A 27,080-nucleotide genomic window follows, 5' to 3' on the forward strand; every position below is an offset into this window, starting at 1 on the left:
AGCTAGGTCTAAAAATAATGTGTACTCAAACACAATCCAGTCTTCACATGGCTGTTAGCATCAAGGAAATCAAGATAATTGGTAAATTTGGGAAATAAAAACAAAACAATTGTTTTTTAGATGAACTAACTAGCATATAAAATTATTTAGACGATTGTAATTAAACAATGGGTTTACAGATTACAAATGGCAAGTACTAAAATACAGAGAATGTATGTACTCTACCAGATAAACTGCTCAGTGTCTACATTTTAGGATGAGCACATTTTTCCAACGAGGTAAATGTAGTCTACTAAATAAACTGCTCAGTGTCCTACATTTTAAGATGAGCACATTTTTCCAACAAGGTAAATGTATTCTGTGTAGTCTAATAAATAAACTGCTCAGTGTCTACATTTTAAGATGAGCACATTTTTCCAACAAGGTAAATGTATTCTGTGTAGTCTAATAAATAAACTGCTCAGTGTCTACATTTTAAGATGAGCACATTTTTCCATCGAGGTAAATGTAGTCTGTGTAGTCTACTAAATAAACTGCTCAGTGTCCTACATTTTAAGATGAGTACATTTTTCCAACGAGGTAAATGTAGTCTGTGTAGTCTACTAAATAAACTGCTCAGTGTCCTACATTTAAAGATGAGCACATTTTCCCAACGTAGTCTACTAAATAAACTGCTCAGTGTCCTACATTTTAAGATGAGCACACCTTTCCAATGAGGTAAATGTAGTCTGTGTACTCTACTAGAGAAACTGCTCAGTTTCCTACATTTAAAGATGAGCACATTTTTCCAACGTGGTAAATGTAGTCCATGTACTCTACTAGAGAAATTGCTCACTATAGTGTTCTACAAAATTTAACACGAGTACAGAATTTCCCTAGAGTAAGCTAAGCTATCTTAAGTGTTCGGTATTCTACAAATACGGCAAGTCAAGGAGTACATGTACTATGCTAGTTTATCTGCACAGTATTATACAATAATTAAGATGAGCACATTATTCTTAACCAAAGAAGGTTATGTACCAATGTGTACACTGTGATTTTATTTAAAATTATGTGTACATGTTTTCATCAGGTGGAGGGGGTCCATACACAGGGTAAGCTAACGTGGTATCTAACTCGTCATTGTGCTGAGCAAGAGAGCTTTCTTGGTACGCCAGCACAAGCTCTTTCAATGTCTTGTACAGATTATAAGGCTCAGCAAATCCATATCCTGTGTCTGTGAATATTATCTTACAATGTCTTGTCTCTCTTTCTTTAGCACTGTAAAAACAGATTAAAAAATGTTATTATTACATTTTTATATTCTGCTTTCATCCTTTTTAATCTATTCAATAATATTTTCAATATGTTTTGCTATACGTTACTATTTATTATACGCAATACACAAACTAAAAACTACTGACATGAAATGACAAAAAGGATAACAAAAATAATAATAAAATTGAAATGGGTAATTTATTTTTTATTTACAGTATAAACAAAATAATCTCAAAGTATAAAACACAAAAAAATAACTATTAAAAATGATACTGTCACATAACATGAAAATTATTGTTACTTACACAATAGAGCATGCATAACCGTCTTGTCTACTACTCTGCCGAATTAAGAAAGTGCCTTTCGCCTTGCCGTGCAGTAGGTTCTCGGCATCAGCACGAGTCAGATTCGGTACGAACCATAAAGTTTCATCGTGATGAGGAAGATCAGATCGCAATTGATTGTGACTACTACAATATAAAAATGATTTTTTATTAAACTTGGCTGCAAAATCTAAAAATTGTGATATAAAAATTTGTGATAATTGCAAATAAAATAATCAGTTTTTCAAGAGAACATGCATAATAACACAAAATATGTTGCTGAATTAAATTTTGTTAACAATATTTAATAATATATACAAAAAGTCTACCTTTCTACATTCTCCATAGTCAGCCAGCTATTAATGTCTTCTCTCTTTACACCTTTCATTCCTAGCCACCTGTATACAAAAATTAAATTATAATATAAATTACACAAACCAACAGTGGTCTTGGTAGTCTACGAGTGCCGCTTACCTGGATAAACCAACATTAGCCTCTCTCTCTGACGAGAGGTAAACATTACGTAAAGAAGAACATTAACATTAATTTTTCCACACCCCCGTCGGATAATGGATCAGTCCGCCCCCAGGACGCCCTCAAGTGAGACGCACCCACTTAACATCGTCATCATTTCTTTTCGTAACACCGTCGTGTATATAGACAATAACTGTAACATTACATTTAAATTTAATTTGTTTTACTTTGTAATAAAGTAGACCCTTTTGGTGTCCCTGAATAGGAATTGACCATAGTGATAAAACATATTATTTCCCCTTGTTTATTTGTTTCTCAAGAAAGTGTCCCTTTAATAGGAGCGTCCCCTGAATAGACGCGTCACAAAAAAGGGGTTTCACTGTAGTGTACTAAGTACTACCATATATTAGGTCTTACATAATGCATTGGTCTCTGATCTTTTTCAATTCCATAATAACTGGTTTAATGCTGTTCATATTTCTGTCCATTCCCCTATTTGTGTTGATCTGTTCTTGTAGCTCATCATTTAACGCTTGCTGGTGTTCACGGATTTCACTCATGCGTGACTGCAATAATTCATAATTTCTCAACAACCTGAGAAAATAGAAACTTAATCTTTAGAATTTATATTAATAATAATATTCAAAATAAATGCTACTATAAACATTCTTACAACCTAATAGCATCATATCATACAACATTCAATTCAATTCAATTCTATTTTCATAAGATACATCATTGTGAAATAACATGACAGTTTTGTAGAATGCACTTATGCTGGAGAAACATAAATAAGTCCAAATACATTGAAACAATAATACACCACTGCGGTGAATAAGGAAAGTGGTACTGTGGCTTTGTGGTTGACATGCTTGTTAATAATCCCAGGGTTCAAATCCTGTCATAGGTTTTCGCAATATTCTTGACAGCCGCATATGATACTAGGTTGAGCATGGGTTTCCCATCCTGTAATTAGCGAGTTGTGTGCTTGAAATTTATTTTCTGGGAGATTAAAAAATAAAATAATACAAATATTAAACATACTCTGGTAAATCTTTTGGGTTAGCTTCCTTCTGGTTCTGTAGGTGAAGTTCCATCTGCTCTTCAAATACTTTGATTGTTTCATTGAATGCATCAGATGCCTGCTGCTTTAATTGAATTTCCTATACAAGAAAAAATACAGAGTATCATCATGATTTGGTATGTATCCATGCACAAAATGTTTAAAAAAATAAATAAAAAATGCACTGAACAGTAGAGATATGGTGCAAATACTTTCCATAGCAACTTTGAACAACAAATAAAACATTAATATTACTTTTTATTAGAAAACAATTGCTCTATCATTTCCAATACAGTGTTTGTAAAGCAATCTGGATGCATTTCTAATTTGTAAAAGTATGAGGTGCATTTTTTATTAACATATCAGTTATGGCTTACCTGCTGTGTCTTACTATATTCATCATACCATTGATCGTACTGCTTTGTTTTCGCAAGATATTCCAAGTTCTTTTCTAGTAATCTATTAATAACCAATTCAATACTCGTTTCTGCTTCATGTTCCTGTCAAAAATAGATTTTTAACAAAATTAAATATTTATTTATTTTCATTGATCATTTCAACGACGCAAAAAAATGTATCTATGAACCAATTCTGTGTTATAGTATTGGTGAGTGTTGACGTTTTAAAGGTGATTCACAATTTAAACTTTTTAAATAATGTCTTCTTTCTTTTTATATAAAATATACATATATTTAAATTTAGTTAGGCTAGTGTTGCCCGAAAGCTCTGCTAACTTTTCTGACTGTTTTACTTTATCGTTTTGATTTAGCTTTTCGCTTTTTTTTTGTATCTCCATTGAGATCCAGCCACTGATACCCACAGCATTGTCATTTTTTCAGTATTTTGCCTTTGGATTTATATATAGATTTATGAAAATGTTGGCATCAGCAATATTGTCTATACATAATTCAAAACACATGTTAGTACTTACACTTTCATACTTAGAAACAGACTGTACAAGCTTTATATCTAAATTAGCGTTGTACTGTGCTAAGGAATGTGACCGATAATGATTGATTAAATCTGGTACTGAATGAAACTTAAGCGGTTCTGAGAAGCCATACATTCTGTTTTTATGAAAGATCTTGATCAGTTTATTGCTTCCACCCTTCCTGTAATAAATAAATATGATATTGTTTATCAGGTAAGAAAAATATTTTATTGCAACCTGTTAAAATTAAAACATGCAAACAGCCTTTTTTTGTATCAAGGCCATTCAAGTACAGACAATACAGAAACAATTACATAAACTATATATAAATTAAGATAGGGAACACTTTCCATTAATTTAATTAAAATATGTATATCTTTTCTTTTTTCCCAATAAATTAGTCTTATTGAACACTAAAGATTTTAAAATACTTTTTAGTAATACAGAGCATCTTTTATCGCATGCAAAAGAGTGTCAGGCTCTCAAGCACTGAATCTAACAAGCACTCTTTTTTACGAAATTGCTTTCTCTACAAAAGTGCTTTTATACTTTAATAAATTACCTTATCATTGGTTTTGTCAATCAGAAATTGAGAGAATATATATATAACCAGCCAGATAACTGGAATAGGTTAGTATACAAAACTATTTTGATGTAATTTCTTACCTCAACGTGAGTGTATAGTCACCATGAGTTGCCTTGGTTGATGCATCTCGTACCAGAAATGTGCCATCTGGCATGTCCTTCAATTTCTCATTGGCATCCTCCCTATAAGATAAGATACTTTTATTGTCCTCAACTAAACAAATATATTTACTTCCAAATGTTGGCACATATAACAGTGAAAATATATATATAAATACAAATACTATATGAAAATATATATACAAATAAATTGATGTCATTAATATATATCATAAATATATATGTAAAGCTATGAAATATAAAAAAATTACAGGATTATATTCTTATTTAAAAACCTCAGCCTTCTAATATAACACAGCACAAAATATAGAACATTTAAAATAAAATGCATAAATGCATATTTAACAATAATGTACAGAGTTCTCAAGCAATTTATCAGTTCATTTTTTAATTAATTAGATAAAAATTCACTTCATTTTTACCTTGATATGTCTCCCCAGTACCAATCACTGTCTTCCATTGAGTCTTCTTTGCGAATCGGTTGCCGTGGCAGTGGTGGTGGTACATCTGTTTAAAAATAATATTAAAGACATAATTTAGGTTTCAAATCGGCAACTAAAGATGCAACTAAAAAAATGGCAATTGTTCTGAATAAATTTGAATTGGCTATGTTCATGAATGCTTCATCACAATGCAAAGCTAGTTTTATCATTTTGCCAGCAGCTGTTGAAATAACATAGTAAATTACTAACCAAATTGGATTAACATATTTGTAAATGTATAATGATCATTGAAAGCAATACATACTTGACATCGTATCCTTTGAACTAACACCCCAGTCTATCCTCTCTATCAACCACAATATGATCACTCGATGAATTTCTGAATTGTTAATAACTTCTCTGCAAAAATTAATAAAAGTAATAAAATAATAAGCAAAACGATGAATTGTCAATTGCGTAATTATGACACAAGTAACTAGAGAATATCAACATAAAAATATTCAAAACACTAGTTATATAAACACAAAAGTGTAAACTATTAAAATTAATTTCAAACATAACAGCATTTGAGCGACTCTTAAATAATAGTAAGTTATCTAGAAGACTGAATGTACAGTACAATAATGTCAGAACTCCATTTTGATTGGATAAGTATTCTTGGCTTACAGATATTTATTACGTGAATGATTATAGTAAAAAAGGAGTATATTTATATAACTTTTTAGTATTAAGTATAGTAGATTAGAAATAATAAGGACATACATGTATAAAGTTAATGATGTAAGCAAATAATCCAGTTGTTGAGTGAGTTGTTATTGGAATACTGGTTTATTGTTGGAAGTTCATTCAAAATTAAAACTGCCTTGTGGATTGTGTGTGTATCTTATATGTCAACAAGGGATTCCGATAGTTATTTTCAATCATAGTAGTAGGAGTTTAAATAAAGAGGAAAACTTACAGAATACAATCCCTTGGTGGTCGAAGCAGAATGTGGCAGAAGACAGAAGCAAGTTTCTGTGGTCCAACTTTGTTGACCAGTGAGTGCTGGCAGATGCGTGTGAAGTGTTTCATTAGGTACCTAAGTGTTGACCTGTGAGGCACTGTTAAGGACTCCACCAAATCATTAAGTCTCTCCACTTTTTCCATTTCATTCCTTATTGCTGTAAATCAAGATAGGTAGATAGATAGGTGTTTATTTCTTTTCTAAACAATATATGTGACATAATGTAAATTAATATTCTTTATTTTTATTTGGGAAAAAATATTTTTCACTTATAAAAAGACAAAAATAAACGGTTAAATTCAACCAAAAACCCATTCGCATTTGCTTTAATTAATTTTTTTCAGGATGACAATATATCTTTAAATGATATAAATATTATTCTCTTTACACACGATATACATTATACATTTACTGCACTACTGCATCACAGGAGGCTTGACAATGTCATATCGGTATTTTTGGTAAAAGTATAAAGGTTTATTACAGTACGTTCATTTACTTACAATTGGCTTGTATAAAATCAGTGTACAGATCATGTGATATGACAGGATTCGGTAATTCTCGTAGGTAACGCTTTAGTACACCAGCAATACAATGAATATCATGAACACTGTCTAGATCCACTGTGTTTGGGTTCTTATTGAATTGTTTCTTAACCTGATTGACTGTAAGTGTTGAAGATGACGTCCTGTACAAACCCTCTGAATTCAAACCTATTTAGATGGAAACAAACTTGTTTTAAACATCATAGAATGAAAAATACACTACACACCATATGTTATTTTCACTACTAAGACTAAACAATGTTGGAGATGGCATGGATTGGAAAAAAAATGAATGGAACACAATATCATTTTACAGTTTTATAAAGCCAGAAGTTATTCTAAAGACCCTTTTAAATGCTTACATTCATTCTTTAAAAATGCATTCTGGAGAACCAAACTTCCAAGAAAATTAGAATAGTGTTTATAGTGAGAGCCGATAGAAAAACGTTTATACAAATTTGTGTATACATAGGTATATTGTAGTGCACTTGAATACGGTAGCACACAATTAATATATATGTACCATTCTTTGTAATTTATTTACACAGTACAATTTCATAAATAGTGAAACAAAGAAATTCTGACTTAATTTATTTTCAAAATACATGAAAATATCTTTAGGAAGAATTACCAATTACTACTTGTACAAATAGTGTATTATATTCTTTATCTTATTTCATACGCATGAAAACAGCGAGCAACTCAGTAATTACAGGATGGATAAACTATTTAAGGCTTAGGGAGTGGAGTTGAAAGAGTCATTAAACAAAGACAACATGTTTACCTCTTTCTTCAATTGCTTCAACACATTTGACTACTACAAGAGGTGCTGGGTCACTTGCAGGGTCAAACTGCTCAGATAGATCTCTTGAAAAGACATTTCCTGTACACAAAAAAGTCAATAAATCATTTACAAAAGAAATTTTCAAATTATGGAATATGTAATGGATATTAAGAATGTCCAGTATTGGTACTATACTGTAGTTTGTGCTTAACATGTTTGTTTTGTAGTGCGGGTCTTTGCAATTTAAAATTTAATGCTACATGTGTGAAACAGGTTCTGCGACTTAGTTGGAACATTTCTACTATGTATGTAATTCCAGGGCACTGTGTTCAATACATGGATAATTATTATTTCTTTTTTTATTATTTTTATTTATACTGGGTAGCCTCTTCAGTCAAAGACTGTTCTCCCAGAGGGCCCAGTTATGATCAGTGGCTGATGTACTAATACACCAGGGTAACCCCTACTCGTCTCGAAAGATGTACTAGGTTCTTTAAAGTGCACACGAGCTAGATGTGTACACTGGACCTACGGTTTATAGTCCTTATCCGAGAAGACTCGTTCTACCACCAGAACCATGGAGTGAGTGAGCCTCGAACCCCTGCCGATGTTATGGCTACGTATTTACGGTTCCACTGTCTTAACCGCTCGGCCACTCACTCACTTCCATAACTAAATCATGTGAAATGTATGTGATAATACTTAACAACACATCCATTGAATACACTCTACTATAAACCAAAGTAACAAATAAAAATACATACGTTTAGAAAAACTATTACTTCTGATCGAGGATGAAATATTACAGACAGGCAAACCAGTCATTGCACAGCTTCTGTGACATATAAGACCACACTCTAAACAAGACAAGAATCATTCTAAAATTATATACAATAGTGTATATTATTTAAAGATGTATTGTCCCTTTGACTAATTCCAAAAAAATAAAAAATAACAGATTTCGAAAAAAGGTGGGTCATTTTGAAGTATCATAATAGTTATTAACTATCACCAAAAATTTGTCGAAAAAAAAAATCATTTAACTGAAATACAGACATTTTTTTGTTAAAAAAATAACTTTGACTTCCAGTCAAAGTTTTCGATAAAAACATATCCCATAATGAAACGCGCTTGTTTGGCTACTCTGTATGCATAATCATAAAACTTCCTCGCGATCTGTGTGAAAATACCTTCTCAACCGTGACGAGTTGTAAACAATCCTAATTAGCATATGCATAATGCGTACCCATGGTTTGAAATCTTTGTTTACTTTCGCTCGCGACAATTTTCCAGACGAAATGTAATCAAACTAATTTACCTGTTAATTACGTAAACTTGTTGCTTTTGGCTTGAATTTTCAACTTAAAGTGAATAACTTTAATATTACTTTGATATGGCCAATTTAAATTTAGAATATTTTGACCTTCATTTTTTTGTGTTTCAAGGGACAATACATCTTTAATATATTATAAAAATAATGGAACTTACATTTTATTTAATTATTATTTTTATTACACTTTATTTATAGAGGGTGACCCTAAACAGCGTATGCTGATAATCAAGGGGCCCTCTTGATGAGTGACATATGTGTGTGTATACTAGTACACCAGGGTAACCCCTTACTCGTCTCGAAAGATGTACTAGGTTCTTTAAAGTGCACATGAGCCAGATCTACGGTTTATATTCCTCGTTGAGTGAGGCTCGAACCCTTGCCGATGTTAATATGGCAAGGTATTACGGTTCCACTATCATAACCACTTGGCCACACACCGCTATAAACCGCTTATAAATGTTATAAGATAATAGTTGAGTCTGAACATCAGGTTTTAATGCCACATATAAGAAATCTTTAATGGTGTGGGTTTTAACATAGCCTACCTGAACATTGTAGGCCCTGTCGAATTAGACCAAACATAAACTTATGACATTTATCACACCATTCCATAGTAGAGAAGGTATGCTCCCTTAATGTATGCTCTACTGCTGTATGATGTACTGAAATAATAATGAACAATATATATATTATATTAGTATTTAGAACATTCAAAGTTGCGCTGGACGTTAGAACTAAAAAGAGGCTTTGCATCTTATTATTGGAAAATCTTTTGATATCAAGTAAGATGTATTTTGGTTTATATTGCATTGACTTGATATGCATTAGGTTTGGTTGGTCAGTTCACAGGCCAACCTTGCATATTGGGTGGTAATATTCATGGATGTTATTTCCGCTTCAGTAGCTTCTTCTTATTTTCAATCATATACGGAAATTATATATATACCATAACGTTCATGATTTTTTGTTATTCATTAAATGTATTGTATTTTTCCTGTTTATCTCACAGAGAAGCGGTAGCACTGTCTGGAAATGTTATACTATGAATAAATATGATTACTTGAGGTTTTCTTGATTAATTTCTGATTAATTATAATTAAACATCTTTCCTCGTAGGTGTATTATAATCAATATCTAAAACCAGTCAAGCAGATAACGATCATTACCATGTTGCAATATGAATAAATTATGCTCGACACATTTTTTTTGTAAAATCATGAAAATTAATTTTTTCCAGTTAAAGCTTATCAAAACCTATTAGGTACCTAAAATAACACTGAATCTGAAAGTCATAAAGAACACTCAAATATTGTGAAACCCATACTTACCATCTACAGACGCTGACTGTGATGTCACTTGTTTTTTTAATGAGGTACCCTTTGCTAATTCATCTCTTGTTATCAACAGACAATTGCGGTGAAACTCATCACCTATTCCCATTTTCTAGATAAAAACATTAAAACATTACAGGTATTCGACTGGGCACTTGCAAACACGTTCACACGTGAGGTACTCCGACTGCTCGCATATAAACAGCAAGATGTAGGAGAGCCTACATCTGCTGACTATCTGCTTAAAACAGCCCAGTTAAATACTCCTATTTTAGTATTTGATTAATAATTAGTTAATTAAATTTATTCTCAGATGAAATGAAAGAGGAGCTACTATTTATGACCAAAATATAGGAAAATATTAATTAAACAGAGAAGCCAAAGATAACAACAATTTCGGTAGAGGCATTCTTATAAGAAGGTAAATAGGCCTAGTAGAAGGAAGTAAAATAAATGGCAAGGTACTGTCAGTTGGTACAAATGGAAAAAAAATTATAAACACAATCAAGTCACATTGTCATCTTGGTTTGGAGTTCGAGTCCAAGGTTCTATTGACGGGTAAATGCTAAACTGCACAAACCTTGAGATAATAAAACCCATGTCATGAAAAAAACAATATAAAGAAATATACAGTGAAGGAAATATACAGAGAAGGAAGATGATGAATTAAAGGGTCATGTTGTGTCTAAAAATGTTAGTATGTAAATTCTACTGACTTGATATCATACCACTTACTTCCTTATGGATTTACAATTACATACAAATGTATGATTGTGTACTTTTATATGCTATATTTATGATAGTTGAGATTATTTTAAAACTGTGAAAAAGTCAATTATTTTCACAGTATAAAAACTTCATTTTATTTTATTTGTGATGAAATAGGATTTTAGATCTATCGCAAAGAATTTGATATCTGCACATTGTGTTCACATTGAGTCAGAATTTGGTGTAGACCGGAGAAAACTGAGCTGCTTTCGCACACATACATTTTGTATGACATCTAAATCTAATTAGTGTGAATGTTAAGATATTCTTAAACACTACCATAAATCTTCTAATAGTAACCCACACTCTAATAGTAACCCCCTTCTAATAGTAACCCACCTTATAAGTCAATCTATAATAATGACCCACTACTCTAATAGTAACCCATGGTGGTTACTATTAGAGTCACAAAAAATATTTACAAAATGATAATGATAATGGGAGTGGGGAGAGGATAAAGTGTTTTTGAGTTTATATACTGTAGTAAAGTTAAAGTTCAACCAAATTTGTTTATTCATACTTTTTTATTATTTTGCTATGAGTTGCTGAACGGAAAATTTGGGAGTGGGTTACTATTTTCAGGTGCCTAATTTAAGATTAGTAATACTGTAGTAACCCACTACTCTAATAGTAATCCCCCATCTAATAGTAACCCACCCTAAAAAAAAAGAGAATAATAACCAAGGGTTACAATTAGAAGATATATGCCTCAATGTGAATGTACTATACCAACAATGCAATTAAAATGGTATAGATACCTGTATACATAATGATAAAACATAGACAGAAAACGAAACATAAAACAATATTACATTATTTATTAGATGATTCACATTTTATGTCACATTTAACAGGATAACAAACAATGAACTGTTTCTTCAAAGAAATTCAATTGCAGAAATTAATGAGAAGTAAATGGATAATTGTAAAAGGAACCTCCGACGCAGACTTGTGTCTCTTACATTAAATAGGCTATTTAAAAACAACCTACAATTTCATTACGTTTTAAACAAGGCAATATAGGAATGTTTATTGTACATTTTAAATTCATACTGTAGATAAATATTATTTTAAAATTGATTTTATTAGCTTAAAGTGAAGAGTTCTACGATGAGAATAAATAAATACAGTAATTAAATTAAATACATTAAACATGGGTGTTCACAAATGTTAATAGGGATTGCCTTATAAATTAAAAATAACTAAAAATTATTACCCAAAAAATGAATAAAATGAAACTTGGAAAATCAAAATAATAGATTTTAAATTTACTCAAAAAAACAATTTGAACATTTTGATAAAAATATCAATGCAAAAAGGATAGATTTTCATTTTTTTAAATGATTACAACCACTATGATATACTGTATCTTACTTGTAAAGCCGTTTCATCTAGGTTGTTCAGTGCAATACCATCAATCTTCTTAGTTTTAAATAAGTCAGCATATCTGTAGAGATTTGTGGCAGCCATCCAATTTAAAATATCCTCGACTGACCATTCTGCTAAATCCTGTGTAGTTAAAAGGTTGATTGATTGATTGATTAGCTTTACATGTATAAAATTAATTATTAAGATGATAGATTATTATTCAAGATGATAGATTGAGAAACAAAAGTTCATAAATCAATGATGCATGGCCTACTGATGTTTGATAATGACATGTACAACATTCATTTTAGATTTTTAATACAGTAGGACTACACTCTTTCTTTTGTATTGAATCCGTGCAATAAATTATACAGTAAGCCTGGATAAAATTTTATAATTTAACTAATAATTGCTAAGAAAAAATATGCAATATAATAGTTAATTTTTTAATTGGCAAACAATATTACTGTGCATCAATATTTCATTGTATGTAAATTAAGGGCAAACAATCAAAATATTAATAACTTGAAAATAATTAAAAAACAAGTTATTAAAATCATTTGAGATATGAAGACTGAGACCTTGTATGAAATGCGCACTCTAGTTTTAGAACAGATATCTTTTAATGGAAAAATAATTTTTTACCATTTAAAAAAAAATTACAATCTGCAAATTTGATATCACATTAGTATACTATTGTATTGTATCTATACTTATTTTTAGACTAGACACACTCCGCTTTAAAACAATAGTGATAAAAAAGAAAACATCAATTATTAATTCATTTTAGGAAGGTTCAATAAAACATTGACCACAGCACGCCATATTCACTCACCCGTGACCACACTATGACAGATATGATCTGTTAATTGTCAACTTGTATTTATTTGTAAATCATTATTAAATTTATTAATTCTATCATCTAAAAACATAATGATTTCGTTATAAATTCCAGACAATCGGCTTACGGTTGACTATTTTTTCTTCTTCCTTTTTATGGCTTTTATCAGGTAAATATTTTTTTTTAGACCAAATATTTCCGCAAAGTCAATCTATTATGACATTGAAACGGGAAATAAAAAAAAAATTTATTTTTATCATTATTATTTTTTTTTTGGAGAGTGGAAACAATACATAAATGTTTATTATTTTCTATACAAACTTACAGTAGGCTGTGAAACATCTTCATACATCCTCTTTTGATCACATGGGCATTGATTACAATACGGTACACAGATTAAGTGAAATACATGTTGGCAACGGTCACACCTTTTTCCAACCTGACCACATCCCCAAATATAATCATTACCTGGAAGGAAACAATATAAGTGTAATAAACTGCCTCCTGATACCTGTTTCATAAACAACCAGTTTCTACTGTATATTTAGTAATTTCTTTGACTTTCAATCAAACCTGGCATTTGTATGATTAGTATTATCTACTACTCTAGACTAGCTAGTGTTACTGAATACCGTATGTATGCATTTATACACTGAGTTCATAAGCTAATGTTACTCATTCTACTATGCTATATGTTTGATCATCTTTGTTTGAGCCAGGTTGGTTGTTGATTTTTCACTATGCAGAACGGTTTTTATTTACTTTTCTATAAACCACTGCTTTTACAGTATTTTCCCCAAAAATACAAGAAAAATATGAACACAAGATTACTGAGCATTTCCTTTTCACAGATATATAGGCTACCAACACACTAATTATATTAAATTAATTTTTATTTTAAATAAATGAATTCGCCTACACCTTTATTAAATATTTAAAACGTGACTGGCAATATTCCTATTAGGCCTCATTAATTATGAATGTATATAGATAAAACAGAAAAGAGTATTTTCAACTCATTAATTATTCATTCATTATGGAAAGGTTACAACATACTGTATATGAAAAACAAAACATGAATTGGCTAAGTTATAATAAATCAAAAATGATTACAGACAGCACTGATAGTTTCAATTTTTACACATAGCATATCCACCCTAAGAAGTTTTAAAAATAGTACCTCGTATTTTTTTTGGTACCCATTCCAAACCCCTCTAATTAGTCGTACACATTAAGGCCAATTTACACAGACGGTAATAAAAATATAGAATCTACTGTTATTCGTTATGACTATATACACACACCGCGGACGATACTGTAGATACAGATTCTAGTACGTGGGACACGCTACATGGTTTACCACTTACAGCTCATCTGTGTATATTTTTAATCTACTACTGTATGTTATTCCTTATACACACAACGCGGAGGATACTGTAGATACAGATTCTAGTATGTGGGACACGCTACATGGTTTACCACTTACAGTTACAGCTCATCTGTGTATATTTTTAATCTACTACTGTATGTTATTCCTTATGACTATACACACACCGCAGAGGATACTGTAGATACAGATTCTAGTACGTGGGACACGCTACAAGGTTCACCACTTACAGTTACAGCTCATCTGTGTAAATTGGCTTTTAAGATGGATTAGAACTCCTATATAAATTTTTTTTTGCCTCAGGCCTAATTAAAATCTTTGACCCGAAGTTAGCACCATTTTATTGTGTGCCGTGTGTTTTTCTAAGGGTCTGTTTTTGCTGCAAAACTAAGAAAGGAATAAATTATCCAATTTTTTGGCAGCAAAAAGAGGACAAATTTCAATTAACTGGTTATTTTGATTGAATGTTGCATCATTACGTTTGACCACCGAGTACTGTACATTGCATTCTGGGTATTCAATCTTAATATTTGTTATTACTGTCCACTCGCTGATTTAAATGATTTTTTTGGATCACAAAAAATGCAGTCAATATAAAAATATAACTTTTTTTAAATCTATTTTCAAATAATTATTTACGTTTATGCCTTGTACAGTATGTAGGCACAACTAAAACTTAGAATAAATTATGTTAGTATGTGTATTATGGTAATAGTACTTGCATGTCACTATTTGGTTTCCATTGAGTAATAAAACAAGCTTTAATATCTTTGTACTGATGTACAGTACTCTGTAATCTTGGTAAACACATCAATACAAAACAGTTTTTACTTCCTTGTCAAACTACTGTAGAGTGCTTTTAATGTTATCACTGAATTGTTTGAGACTTAAAATTTTAATTTGAGGTATCACATGTTTTGTTCCTCATGTATTAGGTTCGACATTTACTAGTATCAGTTAGTTTGTTTTTTTTTCCATTTCTTAAGGTAAATCCAAGGGTAACTACCTGTACAGTACAAAGATGGATAGAATATTAAGTTCAGTCAATTTCTCCCACCTTTTTTTAAAACTTGGATCCACCAACAGTAAGGTAATGATGGCCTTTTACATTCCTGATTAACGATTATAGTGAAAATGTTTTATCCGATTACAAATTAGTATTACACAAAATATTAGATCTGAAATAAGCTAACATCAACTACCATATAAGATACTTTCTTGTAATCATTTTATCAGGCTTATTGTTATCTACTACTGTATACAATGAGAGTAAAAAAGGTCAAAAGTCTGCAGCTTTACAGATAAATAAAATTAATACCGGGGGGGGGGGGGGGGGGGTAATTTTTAATGATAATATTAACTGGACTAACCAGACCAGTAAATCAGTTTTTTAATTTTTAACTACCCCAAATTAAATTTTACTGGTCATCAAAAAGTGAAAAATTGATAGGCTAAAAATAGACCAGGTACTCGGAGTATAATATTGCAGGCCCATTATTCAGGTTTTACCTGACACTACAATACAAATAGTGAATGCTGTCTTCTACCAGTCTTAACAACACTCTAAATGTCAACATTTCTTCACACTATCATTTTCAAAAGACAGTAGGTATCTTACAATAGTATAGTAAGATTAAGAAACATGCCAAGTACAAGTAATTTCAGTTTTATTCGGTTTATTAAACAATAATTTAATCACTTCAACATCTGGTAACATCAGTTATCAGTAGCTCTTTGCTAATTTTCAAATGTCATTGGGGAGGAATTTTGTCCATGATTTCCCCTAATCAAATGAAATAATGACGTCAGTCCAGTTCACAACGATAACGTGCAGTGTTGCCTCATTATTACAGCTAGATGAGAAATTCAAATTAAATGGCCGTATTATACTGCAGTAGGTCAGTAAATGCATTCAAATCCTGGCAAGTATCTGCATTTTACACACTAAATTAAAGTTAGAATTCAAAAATTCTTAATCCTAACATCCAACTAGATTTAATTTTCGACTTTAGTTTATTAAAAAAAAATAATGTATATTATTATTAAGCCAGCGTTTTGATAGAACATAGTCATCATCTGAAGAAGGATGATGGTAACTACATTTTTTTAATTTAAACAATCTGTCAGCACTTGCTTCATAATTACTACAGCACATTATCATGTGTGTAGATACTTTATAAATCAATGTGATAATCCATTGTTGGCAATTACTGTGTGTGCCAATTTAAAAAAATCACTATCATTTTCACCATAAAAAATATCAGTGGCTACAGTATATTTACGAACCCTGAGAGATATTTAGCTATGATGAACATTTTACTTAATAACTATTTAAGAATTTCCAATTACTGTATGTAACTCTATGCAATAGCAAGAATTATTTAATTGTAAGGGTGTTTCCCTTTAGCCTATGTGAATTGTGAATATGGCCAGAGTTTCATGCATAAAAATATTAATAATTAACACATTTCATATTCATTTCTATTGTTCAAAATTCGAAATCAAACGTAAAGTACTTACAATACGAACAAAGTTTTGGAGATATGAAATATGTATCCGTTAAGTCATGTATACACTCTGGCTCTAAAACAAACAAAAACAGCAGACAGTAAATTGTCTAACCTGATCTCATGAAATCAATCAAATACAGTGCATTTTGTAAAGTTTTAATTTTTAATTAAAAAACTTTACAAAAGGGATTCTTTGGCTAGTATGGGCAAAAAAAAAAGAAAAAAAAACAAGAACTATATAATATATACACAAAAACAGACAAATATAGTACAAAACTGATATTGAAAGTTAATATTTTTTTTTACAATTTGACAAAATATTTACACAAAATATTGAATATACTGTAATCCAATATTTGTATCTAGCGGTATTCTTATTGAGAGTTCTTAATGATCAGTTTCTTTAACTGGATATTTTTCTTCAATTCAAATTCAATCAAGATTGTATAAAATAAATATTTAAAAAAAACATGGAGATTAACTGTACTTACCACTGTCATTGCCACCTACAGAAACATACCCCGAGGTGTCAGGACTCGGTGACCTCGCAGGCCTGACATCAAATTCTGTCCTGTCAGATCCATTGTTATGATTAACACTATTAATAGCAGGAGAATCTGGCTTATCAAGGGATGAAGGTTTACTCGGGGGTCGACGTACTGGTATTACAATCGTTTCAACATATTTTACGAAAGGACCGGGAAAGCTCCCTCTTTCTTTAGAACGTTCGTTAATACCAGTTAACCATCCTACAGGCTTTTCAACAGTTCCTTGAAAGTATTCAAGTTTTTCCGGATCTTTTACACTTAAAATATCTCCGGCACAGAGTTGTAGATCCTCCTCTGCATCTTTTGGAAAGTCATATAATGCTTCATATTTTACTATTTCTCCCATTTTGGTCACAAAATTGTTATCAAGAATATTGCAGTTTTCAAGGTCCAATAACAAATTGATCAATGTAACATATAAACCTAGACAAAACAATAAAAAAACATTTAATATATATAAAGTATTTAATAATCCGTTTCAACCTCCAGCTTCTGTCCTTCATATTCAATTATATTACATGTCTACATCAAGTCAGTATACATTGGTAGATATTTGTCCAAAACTATCAAGATAAAAAATCATTGCTTCTTTCGGGTAGGTCAACCGTGCATTTAATGCCTTGTTTTCTATCAGGTCAGGTATAAGATTGACTGTGGCACAAAGAATATGCATTGTTGACGGTGCAGATAGAAACTTACATTTGATGCACACAGATATTTTGTGTTAGGTCTATTGGCACAATCAAATGTGTGTCAAATTCATTGTTTCTCATCGGCACGGTCAACCATGCATTTACAGTATAGTATTAGGAATGCATTGTTTTCTATATGCTAAAAAGGTGTGCTTCTTTATTCTATTTTTTGGGAAGGGTTTTTTGGTGAAGGTTAAAAAATAAGGACATGGCAACACTAGCTAGGCTATCAGTCTGACCCATTGTTGTTGATTATTTAGTGTAGGCCTAGGTAGGTGCATCTTCGACAGTCATCCAATAGAATAATAAAACACATTAACAAAAATTAGACTTATTCTTATATATGCAAATAAAAAATAATTTAAAAAAATAACCACTTCCATATAATAATGTAAACCATTAAATGAAATCTCCTATCTACCCCCACCCTTCTGCCACGAGTAATTCTCGCTTATTGTGGCTAGCCTACAAACACAGGCCTCAAACACAGTACGTTGTGTACAGTGTAATACTACTTCCTAGGCCTACTTAGGCTATAGCCTAGCTAGGCTAGGATAAAAATGATGTGATTGGCTGGCTCGAAAAGATACTTTCTTGTGGCGGCCCACCGAGAGACTGAACTCAAGTTTTAACGCTACCTTTGCCAACACGGCTGTCCTATCCACCTGATTGTTCTTGCATTTCATTCGCTACAATAAAAAAAATCAGAAGATGCCGAGAGTTATGCAGGAGGTAAAAGGTGACTGTTTGAGCTAGGCTCCTTTTCGACCACTCTAAGCCAGATCTTTCCACAATCCAACACGTCTATCCGCGCGAGAAATAACCAGGAAGTAGGTCTTCGACGACGATTTTCGACGACCTGAGTGGTAATTTCTTCACACTAATGATGATGTCACACCCAATAAATATACGTCATAAATTCAACACCGCCCCCAACATAACTGGTTTTCGTCTGCTGCCGATGATGGCGCAATGACAGTCAACTCTAAAATGAAATGAAAACACACGGGGAGAAACATTAGAATTTTTAACAGAAATATTTCACTGTAATCTAGTTATGCATTATGATACCCACAGCCTTGTATGCCGCGGGTTAATAGAAGAAACACCTGCTGTCTATTCTAGGTTAGCCAGCCTAATCAAGTTTAACTTTAGGCTAGGTAGGCCCTACTCATTTTGTTGTTTGTTGTATAGAAGCCACCCGGCGAATCGACTGGCTAGGCCTAGAGCTGGGATTTCATTAGTTACAAGTACTGTACTAGGCCTAGGCCTAGGCCAGGCACGTGTACTATGCGAAAATATTGTGTTTAGATTAGTCCATGTGCGAAAATATCATTATATTTTCACAAAACATGACTTGCCGTATGTAACTTTATCATTGTATGTACTGTAGTATTAATATTATACTTCTTTACACTACTACTACTAGCCTAGATAGAGTACGTGTAGGCTAGTGTATTACGAATATATATTATTATTATTATACTAAACTTCAAATTCATTCAAGTGGCAGTGGTGGTATTTTAACATCACTTTGTTATTGTTAAGATAGCCCTTAAAGATGTATTGTCCCCCTGAAAAAAATCATTCTTAACATTTTTTTGTTAAATATTCCATTTTAATGTAACATAATAGTTATCCATTTTGACCAAAAATTGGATCGAAAAAAATGTATTTACTTGAAAATTTAAAGCAAAAATTGTCAAATTGGCTGCCAGCCAATGCATTTTTGGTTGAATTTAACCATTTATTTTGTCATTTTATAAATAAAAACATGATTTTTTTCGTTTCTTTTTCTATTTAAGTGATTAACTTTTTTAAAACTACAAAATAACATATTCAAAGTCTGATTTAATTAATGTTCATTTTTTTTTGGGACAATACATCTTTTAACTACTGTTGTTACTATGAAACTCAATCTTAATCAATATTCGAAGTTCTTTTTCTTTTTAACAGTAATGATGAGATTGGTTGAAGAACAGATATTAGAATGAGAAAATTAACATCGCTTGTCCTTACTCTCACTGTTGGTGCTCTCTTCCTTATTCTACAGATGCTTATTATTCATAAATTCATTGAGAGGAGCAAATCTGAAGTAAATATGTACAACATTTTGAATTTAGATATTCAATTAATTAAATCCGTTCAATTAGACTTCTTTTATCAATAATTGACAACATAATACCTGAATACAACAGACATTAAATTAACAACCATTTGTAATTATAATTTATATTATTAATAAAATTTGAAATCATTCAATATATAAAAAGAATGAACTGTTTGAGTAATCCTGTCATGATTCTTTAACATTTTTTTAGGTATTAAAAGATCAAAGAGAGGCTCTTCAGACACCAGTGCAATATGTAAGTTAAATAATAATTTAAATGATTTTGATCCCACTTGCCTGTGTTTCTCCTTTCTAATTTAACACGTTTATTAAGGTTTATTTTATAGATATATACTGTACTTCGAAAAAACACTGAAGGTTTGACAATGTTTAAAGAAGTTTATGTCAGCTGATACCTAGAATCAACAACATTGGGTTTGATGACTTAACCTTAACTTTGCCAAACAAATTATACTTATAGTGTAAAGCAATACTGTACAACTAGTATGTACTGAGGTTTTCTTTAATTTTATCTTTCTTTAATTCCACAGAAGGCTGTTCATATTTTTATGGCAGTAGTGAGTAAATTAGCTGTTCCAGTAGTTTTAGTTGAGCCATCAATATTGAAAGCAATTATGCAAAAGAGACTTGGACATCTTAAAGAACATAATGATTGTGAATTTGTATGTATAAAGCGCAACAAAACTACATTTGCTGTCCTTCAACACATGTTGGTGCATCAGCAGGTATGCTGTGGTTAAATTACAAATTGAAGTTGAATGATTAGAAAAAGGATAGTTTCACATTTATTAACATGTTAGTAACCTCTTTTGTATACAAAAAAAAAACTTGGCCAGTGTACAGAATGTATTTTCAAAATATCCAGGTTTATACTTTCAATGTCCTAGACATACAACAAAAACAGCCAACTAAGCTCGCAATATAAGCAAATTAATGCCAGCAAGACTCGACAAAATGGCTGTTGTGTCTTTTCAAAAATACTATTTAGTACAATAATATAATAATCTATAAAATTGTATGAAGTTTTTTGGTCCAAGTTTTTATAAAACTAATTTTATTGTTAATAGCAATGAAATGAAGACTTTCTTTGTAAAAGTCTTAAGTGATCCCATACAAGCATATAAGAATGCGTTCTCGCATTGATAATACGCTTAACAACATTTTTATTTAATACAGATGAATCATCTTTTTTATCATGTTTTAGGAGGAACTAATAAGTTCTTTAAAACTTCATGGTTTTGCTGTTTTCAAAACTGAAGGAGGAGATCCTCTGACAGCGCACCAGTTAATGACATCAAAGCTTGTTCCATATCATTATCTGTTAGTCTACCAAGACCATCTCATTCACCTTGCTCTTTTGTATGAAAGAAGTGACTTGTATTTATGGAAAGGTCCACTTGAGTTACCAAGCGGTAGCAAGCTGTACCAAATTAATTTTCAGATTGGTACATTTGCAACTCCATATTCTGCAGCCATTAAAAAGTAAATCATCAATTTAATCTTCATTTTTGCATAATGAAAACTATATACAATTTATTATGTAGCAACCATACATATATCATTGACTAGACAAATAGAATGGTTTAAATTTATTATTAATATATAAATTACATTAGTAATAATTAAAATATAATAACATTCAATCAAGCACTCTGTTGGACTTTTATATTAACTTAGGTTTCTGGCTTATAGTGAAAAACTTTGGTATAATTGATAATAATAAAGATACTGTATTATAGTGTCAAACCGTATCATCATCTCCAAATTCTGCATCTGAAACTTGAATTTCTTTGAAATAATACAAATAAACAGATGATTGGAGACTTTGGATCTTCTTGAATTTCTTGACCAGTTGTTGTTTAATTCTAATTCAGTACTTGACAATTTATCATCAGGTTTGAAGTAGCAGAAGTCAAAATTGACGGCATCTCCTTAAAAGTTCCAAAACGGCCAAATAAATTTTTAAGAAGTCTCCAAAATTCAAAATTTCTTGAGTGCGACTACCAGCAAGCAATGGACTTCTACAGTGTTCATGGGAAAGATGACTCCTCAGTTGCTCTAGATTTTAAAAGTAGAGCAATTGATGTAATATCACATGGACAAAGAATTTTGGATGAGTTAGGGGTTTCATTCTGGCTTAGTAGTGGTACTTGTTTAGGTAAGTTTAAGGTAAATATGTAAAATACATTTTTGAATAATTGATAAATTGTACTGTACTTTTACTTAATAAACATTGGCATAAACATCATTAAATTACTTTTCCGGCTAAGCCAATTACACTTGCTAAGCTAACGGCGAGCATACCCTACTATGTTTGAGAACCATTTTCATTGATTTCTTTGACAGCTGTGATGGGATAGCTGAAATTTTCATTAATATGAAACTCCATAGTTTGGATATACATGTTCATGTGAAAAACCATATTTGTTGAAGGCATGTGAAATTAGCATTATAAATTGTCTGAGTAACATGCTTAGTTGGGTAGTTTTATATGTTTATATTTTGCTGGCTTTCTGCCTCCTCCTGTGTTACACAATTAAATCCTCCACATTTTTGCTGGTAGTATAAAATGAGTTATATTTAAGGTAGCAAGTTCAAACAAAGTACATCAATCATCTATTGTTCAACCCTTTCTTATAACAAACAAATATATAACTCAAATATAATAGTTATTTAGATAAAGAGAATATGTTTAAAGTAATAAGATAAAAATTGAACAAGTAAGACTATTATCGTATTATCTACCTGGATGACTTTGCATCATTTGTATGATTTATCTATTGTGGCTATAAAACATATATCTTCAACTACAGAATTATTACACATTTGATCTCTATCTTTAGGATGGTTTAGAGAGTGTAGTATTATCCCACATAGTAAAGATGTTGACTTTGGTATATGGGCAGTTGATTACAAACCAAATATAATAAGTGCCTTTGAAATGAATGGTTGGATGTTAAAGCATATACTTGGAAAGGTAATTGGAATATAAACATCAAAATATGATTGTTAGACAGGCTAATTATTTACTTTACTACAGTAACTATATTTACATATTGTATAGTATTAGGGAAGTTTTGCAGCACATTGCCAGAAAGTCTAGTGAAGAGTGACTCGATCTCTTAATCTTACTATCTGAATGCAAACATTATGAAATTATAGCCAATCTCTCTGTACTGTAAAAATAATGTTGATTGACTTGATTGACTAATTTTTTGACTATTTCAGGTTGAAGACAGTTTTGAATTGTCCTTTATTCATAAAAATGGATTGAAACTTGATTTATTCTTCTTCTATGAAGAAGTTGATCATGTTTGGAATGGTGGTACTGATGTCTATACAGCAATTAAATATAAGTAAGTTTTGAGATATATATATAATAAAGGCAAAATTATGTGGATTAACTGTAGCTGGATTTCAATAGCGATACAAATTTACTAAAAAGAAGTAAGTCAAAAGATAAAGTAAACTGCCAGAAAGAACCTATGCTAATTTCAAAATAAAATCGCAAAGTGACCAGTTACATACATTTTCAACATTAAAGATATTTAAAGAGTAGTTAGAAAGGTTAGTTTCAAAAGAACTTTCAGCATGTAACCTGTGACATTTAGGTTTGAAATAAGGATTAATTTCCTGCAGTGACAAATTTCAACAGATAAATACTAAATAGTGTAGTAAAATATTATTATATCTTTATGATATTGAACTATCTAATGATAACATGGTATTGGATCAGGATTTGAACCCATGCATTCAGGGATCCTTGCTGGTATATTAACCACCAGTCTACTGTGCCATTATGATAATGAAATTTATGTTCATAATTTTTAGGTATAGTTTTCCAAAGTTCCATCTGTGTTGGACCGAGTTTCAATTAATGCTTGTGAGAGTTCCATGTGAGACTGAATCATACATCGAAGCTAACTATGGCAAACATTGGAGAAAGAAATTAGAGGAATGGGATTGGAAAAGCAGCCCACCGAATGTGAAGGAGAATGGCCGTTGGTTTGAAGAAGAATACCAGGATGCTATACAAGTATTCTGATAGCTATCTCATGGAGAATGCCTCTCTACAGATACATCCATTGAGCAGCTGCCCACATCTCAGATGGAGAATGCCTCTCTACAGAGACAGGCATTGAGCATCTGCCCACATCTCAGATGGAGAATGCCTCTCAACAGAGACAGCCATTGAGCAGCTGCCTACATCTCAGATGGAGAATGCCTCTCAACAGAAACAGCCATTGAGCATCTGCCTACATCTCAGATGGAGAATGCCTCTCTACAGATACAGCCATTGAGCAGCTGCCCACATCTCAGATGGAGAATGCCTGTCTACAGATAAAGTCATTGAGAAGCTGCCCACATCTCAGATGGAGAATGCCTCTCTACAGATACAGCCATTGAGCAGCTGCCCACATCTCAGATGGAGAATGCCTGTCTACAGATACAGTCATTGAGCATCTGCCTACATCTCAGATGGAGAATGCCTCTCTACAGATACAGCCATTGAGCAGCTGCCCACATCTCACATGGAGAATGCCTCTCTACAGATACAGCCATTGAGCATCTGCCCACATCTCAGATGGAGAATGCCTCTCTACAGAGACAGGCATTGAGCATCTGCCCAAATCTCAGATGGAGAATGCCTCTCTACAGATACAGTCATTGAGCATCTGTCCACATCCCAGATGGAGAATGCCTCTCTACAGATACAGTCATTGAGCATCTGCCCACATCTCAGATGGAGAATACCTCTCTACAGATACAGTCATTGAGCAACTGCCTACATCTCAGATGGAGAATGCCTCTCACAGCTTCAGCCATTGAGCATCTGCCTACATCTCAGATGGAGAATACCTCTCTACAGATACAGTCATTGAGCAACTGCCTACATCTCAGATGGAGAATGCCTCTCACAGCTTCAGCGATTGAGCATCTGCCTACATCTCAGATGGAGAATGCCTCTCTACAGATACAGCCATTGAGCATCTGCCCACATCTCAGATGGAGAATACCTCTCTACAGATACAGTCATTGAGCAACTGCCTACATCTCAGATGGAGAATGCCTCTCTACAGAAACAGCCATTGAGCAGCTGCCCACATCTCACATGGAGAATGCCTCTCTACAGATACAGTCATTGAGCATCTGTCCACATCTCAGATGGAGAATGCCTCTCTACAGAAACAGCCATTGAGCAGCTGCCCACATCTCACATGGAGAATGCCTCTCTACAGATACAGTCATTGAGCATCTGTCCACATCTCAGATGGAGAATGCCTCTCTACAGATACAGCCATTGAGCATCTGTCCACATCTCAGATGGAGAGTGCCTATCTACAGAGACAGTCATCTAACACCTGCCCACATCACAGATGGAGAAAGCCTCTCTACAGATACAGCTTGGATGATGGTAAATGCTTCTCTTCATACACAGTCATCCAACACCTGCCTATATCTCAGATGGAGAATGCCTCTCTACACAACAATCACGTTACATTGTCTGTAAATCATATGCATGTAACTATAAAAAAAACTTGTTTTAGATATGAATACCAAGTTAGTTACTACATCATGCTAGAGGTCCATCTGGGCATAAGTACAGTATATCTATTTTAATATCTACATACTATATTCAACTGCCTGACAATGTTCTTAAATACAGATATGAAAAATGATATATGCAAGAGGATTAACCTTATAAATTGCAATATAATCAAGTTTATGTGCTATTTAATATTTTTCAATAAAAAAAGGAAAATAGATGTGAAATTGTGTGAAAGCCTTCATTACAGTCATTATTCACTGCATCGTCCGTCCATAGTACCTTTGTTGACTTATGAAATATCTACGTCTTCTGCCATACCGCTTTTCTTAATTCTTAGTTATTACCTGGATGATTGACAACATTGAATAACTGAATACAACAGAATAATTTAACTAGCATTTATTGTAACACACCATTATATATTAAAAGAAATAAGAAACTGATCTATTCTAATAACGTTTTTTAAATTTTTGATTCGAAATATGAATGAATGTCACATGTCAATGATAAAAATAAACTTAAATCAATAAACCGGATGGTTGAAATCAATTCTTCAAATGGAGAAAAAATGTCAATAATAAGCATACTACAAATCAAAATATAAAATATAATATGTTATGTATAACTATGTGTATAATGGAAATAAGAATATTAAAGGGGGACGATACCAACAATTTAATTTGTTTTGGGTATTAGAAGATCCTATAGAGGTTCCTGGGACACCAGTAATAATAAAATGGTTCTCCTATTCGGAGACATCTGAAATTTGGTAGATATGTTCATTTCATTTTATGCATTTAGCATTTTAACCGCTATTTTCTAGCGTTAAGAGTTTAAAAAATGTTTGGAAGTGTATGTTCTTTCATTTCATTTTAAACGAAGAAAAATTATTATCTGATATTGTATTTGATATTACTGTGATCCATGCTAGTGCCAAATTTAATCCGCTGGAGCACGTGTATCAACATTATTTTTTCTCAAAACTGTTTATAATAACCTAAAAGCATGCTTATTTGCAGATTTCCCTTTTCACCAATGATCTACTGTAATTTTATTTTATAAATATTCTAATTCAATATTTACCTACAAAAT

At 31.9% G+C, this 27,080-nt stretch overlaps 2 protein-coding genes across 4 annotated transcripts in view; one reads left to right on the forward strand and one right to left on the reverse strand.

Moving 5' to 3' along the window:
• Nucleotides 1–26,412, forward strand: part of LOC144844755 (ribitol-5-phosphate transferase FKTN-like) — a 170,085-nt gene extending 143,673 nt beyond the window's left edge. The window contains exons 1-9 of one of the 3 annotated variants that reach the window (XM_078701808.1): nucleotides 19,291–19,431; nucleotides 20,263–20,401; nucleotides 20,628–20,672; nucleotides 20,968–21,162; nucleotides 21,642–21,919; nucleotides 22,333–22,595; nucleotides 23,281–23,414; nucleotides 23,666–23,793; nucleotides 24,269–26,412. In XM_078701808.1, the coding sequence (XP_078557934.1) occupies nucleotides 20,297–20,401; nucleotides 20,628–20,672; nucleotides 20,968–21,162; nucleotides 21,642–21,919; nucleotides 22,333–22,595; nucleotides 23,281–23,414; nucleotides 23,666–23,793; nucleotides 24,269–24,482 (1,362 nt within the window). In that variant the 5' untranslated portion in view covers nucleotides 19,291–19,431; nucleotides 20,263–20,296 and the 3' untranslated portion in view covers nucleotides 24,483–26,412. Of the gene's footprint in view, nucleotides 1–19,290; nucleotides 19,467–20,262; nucleotides 20,402–20,627; nucleotides 20,673–20,967; nucleotides 21,163–21,641; nucleotides 21,920–22,332; nucleotides 22,596–23,280; nucleotides 23,415–23,665; nucleotides 23,794–24,268 lie in introns of those variants that run through there. The other 2 variants (XM_078701806.1, XM_078701809.1) reach the window with 2 other exon arrangements.
• On the reverse strand, nucleotides 428–19,137 carry LOC144845864 (phosphatidylinositol 3-kinase regulatory subunit alpha-like). Its single transcript, XM_078703338.1, has 21 exons — nucleotides 18,945–19,137; nucleotides 17,558–18,037; nucleotides 17,077–17,139; nucleotides 13,495–13,637; nucleotides 12,335–12,469; nucleotides 10,190–10,304; nucleotides 9,407–9,523; nucleotides 8,293–8,385; nucleotides 7,529–7,627; nucleotides 6,703–6,912; nucleotides 6,155–6,356; nucleotides 5,501–5,595; nucleotides 5,176–5,260; nucleotides 4,715–4,816; nucleotides 4,049–4,229; nucleotides 3,495–3,617; nucleotides 3,099–3,217; nucleotides 2,472–2,648; nucleotides 1,910–1,978; nucleotides 1,563–1,727; nucleotides 428–1,260 (listed from the first exon to the last, which is right to left on the reverse strand). Exons 2-21 carry the CDS (start codon nucleotides 17,958–17,960, stop codon nucleotides 1,050–1,052), a joined length of 2,907 nt encoding a protein of 968 aa, XP_078559464.1. The 5' UTR covers nucleotides 17,961–18,037; nucleotides 18,945–19,137; the 3' UTR covers nucleotides 428–1,049.
• Nucleotides 26,413–27,080: the final 668 nt, after the last annotated feature.

The sequence above is a fragment of the Antedon bifida genome, chromosome 6, assembly GCF_963402885.1.
Source record: "Antedon bifida chromosome 6, ecAntBifi1.1, whole genome shotgun sequence".
Taxonomy (NCBI): domain Eukaryota; kingdom Metazoa; phylum Echinodermata; class Crinoidea; order Comatulida; family Antedonidae; genus Antedon; species Antedon bifida.

Excerpts from the sequence above, each read along its gene's own strand:
- LOC144845864 (XM_078703338.1), bottom strand. The coding sequence starts at position 17,960 with ATGGGAGAAATAGTAAAATATGAAGCATTATATGACTTTCCAAAAGAT. Across the intron at positions 4,817-5,175 it reads TACTGGGGAGACATATCAAG|GGAGGATGCCAATGAGAAAT; the intron begins GTAAAAATGAAG and ends CTTATCTTATAG. Across the intron at positions 1,728-1,909 it reads ACTATGGAGAATGTAGAAAG|TAGTCACAATCAATTGCGAT; the intron begins GTAGACTTTTTG and ends TTTATATTGTAG.